Consider the following 1,169-nt stretch of genomic DNA (forward strand, 5'->3'; position numbering starts at 1 on the left):
GAAGGACATCATGTTTGGTAAAGTAGAGGGTCAGTGAAAAAGAGGAAGATCCTCAACAAGATGGACTGACACAGTGGCCGCAACCATGGGCTCAAACATATCAACGACTGTGAGGATGGTGAGGACCGGGCAGAGTTTCATTCTGTTGTACATGGAGTCGCTATGAGTCAGAGCCAATTGGACGGCTCCTAACAACAACAACAACACAGATGCCCTTCTGCAGTAGTGGGATTTTCATCTTGTAAAAGGTCTATGCATTCTAACCAATCCCAGGGATTTTCTAAGGTTCTGTGTATATGCTGCTCCTACAGTAAAGATGACACATCTGTAAATGTCACAGGTGTGACTGAGAAATTAGTCAGCTTACCTAAAAAATATAAGTGCATTTTGGAAAAACACAGCTAGTCCTGGATAAACATCCGTATCTGCACACACAAAAAAAGTAAAAACAGATTAGATTATAAAAGGCAAATGACAGTAAAGTATCTGGATCATTCAGAACGACATGCTCTGTATATTACAAAACACTGGTATTATTCACTAATTGTTAAGAAATGTATAATGAACTCAAAGTAAGAAAATCCCAATCTCATTCTTCCAAAGCAATAAAGATGTAGATACCCCAGGAAAAATAAAGGTTGTTGTCCACTGATTTATATTCACTAAAATATACTTTTCAAATGAATTTTTGCATGCTCAAAAAACTGTCCCATTAATTTTTAAATTCTGCACTGGTTTCATGGATAGATACCAAGTAAATTCAGCTATTAATATGGAGTTCAAATTAGTGAGAAAAAAAAAAAATTAGGTTGCTTTCCCTCTGGATAAAAGCAATGAACGTATCAGGCTTTCTGTTTATTTAAAGTAACAGCTACGGTTGCTGCTGCGTCAGAACCACAGGGGAACAAGCAGGGCAGGCACGCTGCCTGTCCCTTTGCTTCCAACAGCCAGTACGCAAACACAGACATTAGAAAGACAGATTCGATTCTTGATTACTGCACACTCTGTTAGCTTATTTCCTTTCATTAATTCAGGAGTTTTGAGAATCTGACAGATACAAGAAGGATGGTTAAAATTCATCACATGCTTGTCACTGAATCCATCCTGGCAGGAGTGGCCAGTATCTTCACAGGAAAAGAAAAACTGGAAACTAACTTTTTGTGGATAAT

The 1,169-nt window shown here is 38.2% G+C and overlaps 1 protein-coding gene across 1 annotated transcript in view; it reads right to left on the bottom strand.

Moving 5' to 3' along the window:
- The window catches only part of TMEM50B (transmembrane protein 50B), a 14,946-nt gene that overhangs the window by 3,249 nt on the left and 10,528 nt on the right, over positions 1 to 1,169 (bottom strand). The window contains exon 5 of the mRNA XM_004386972.3: positions 368 to 425. Within this exon, the coding sequence (XP_004387029.1) occupies positions 368 to 425 (58 nt within the window). The remainder of the gene's footprint in view (positions 1 to 367; positions 426 to 1,169) is intronic.

Source organism: Trichechus manatus, unplaced genomic scaffold, assembly GCF_000243295.1.
Source record: "Trichechus manatus latirostris isolate Lorelei unplaced genomic scaffold, TriManLat1.0 scaffold00177, whole genome shotgun sequence".
NCBI classification, from domain to species: Eukaryota; Metazoa; Chordata; class Mammalia; order Sirenia; family Trichechidae; genus Trichechus; species Trichechus manatus.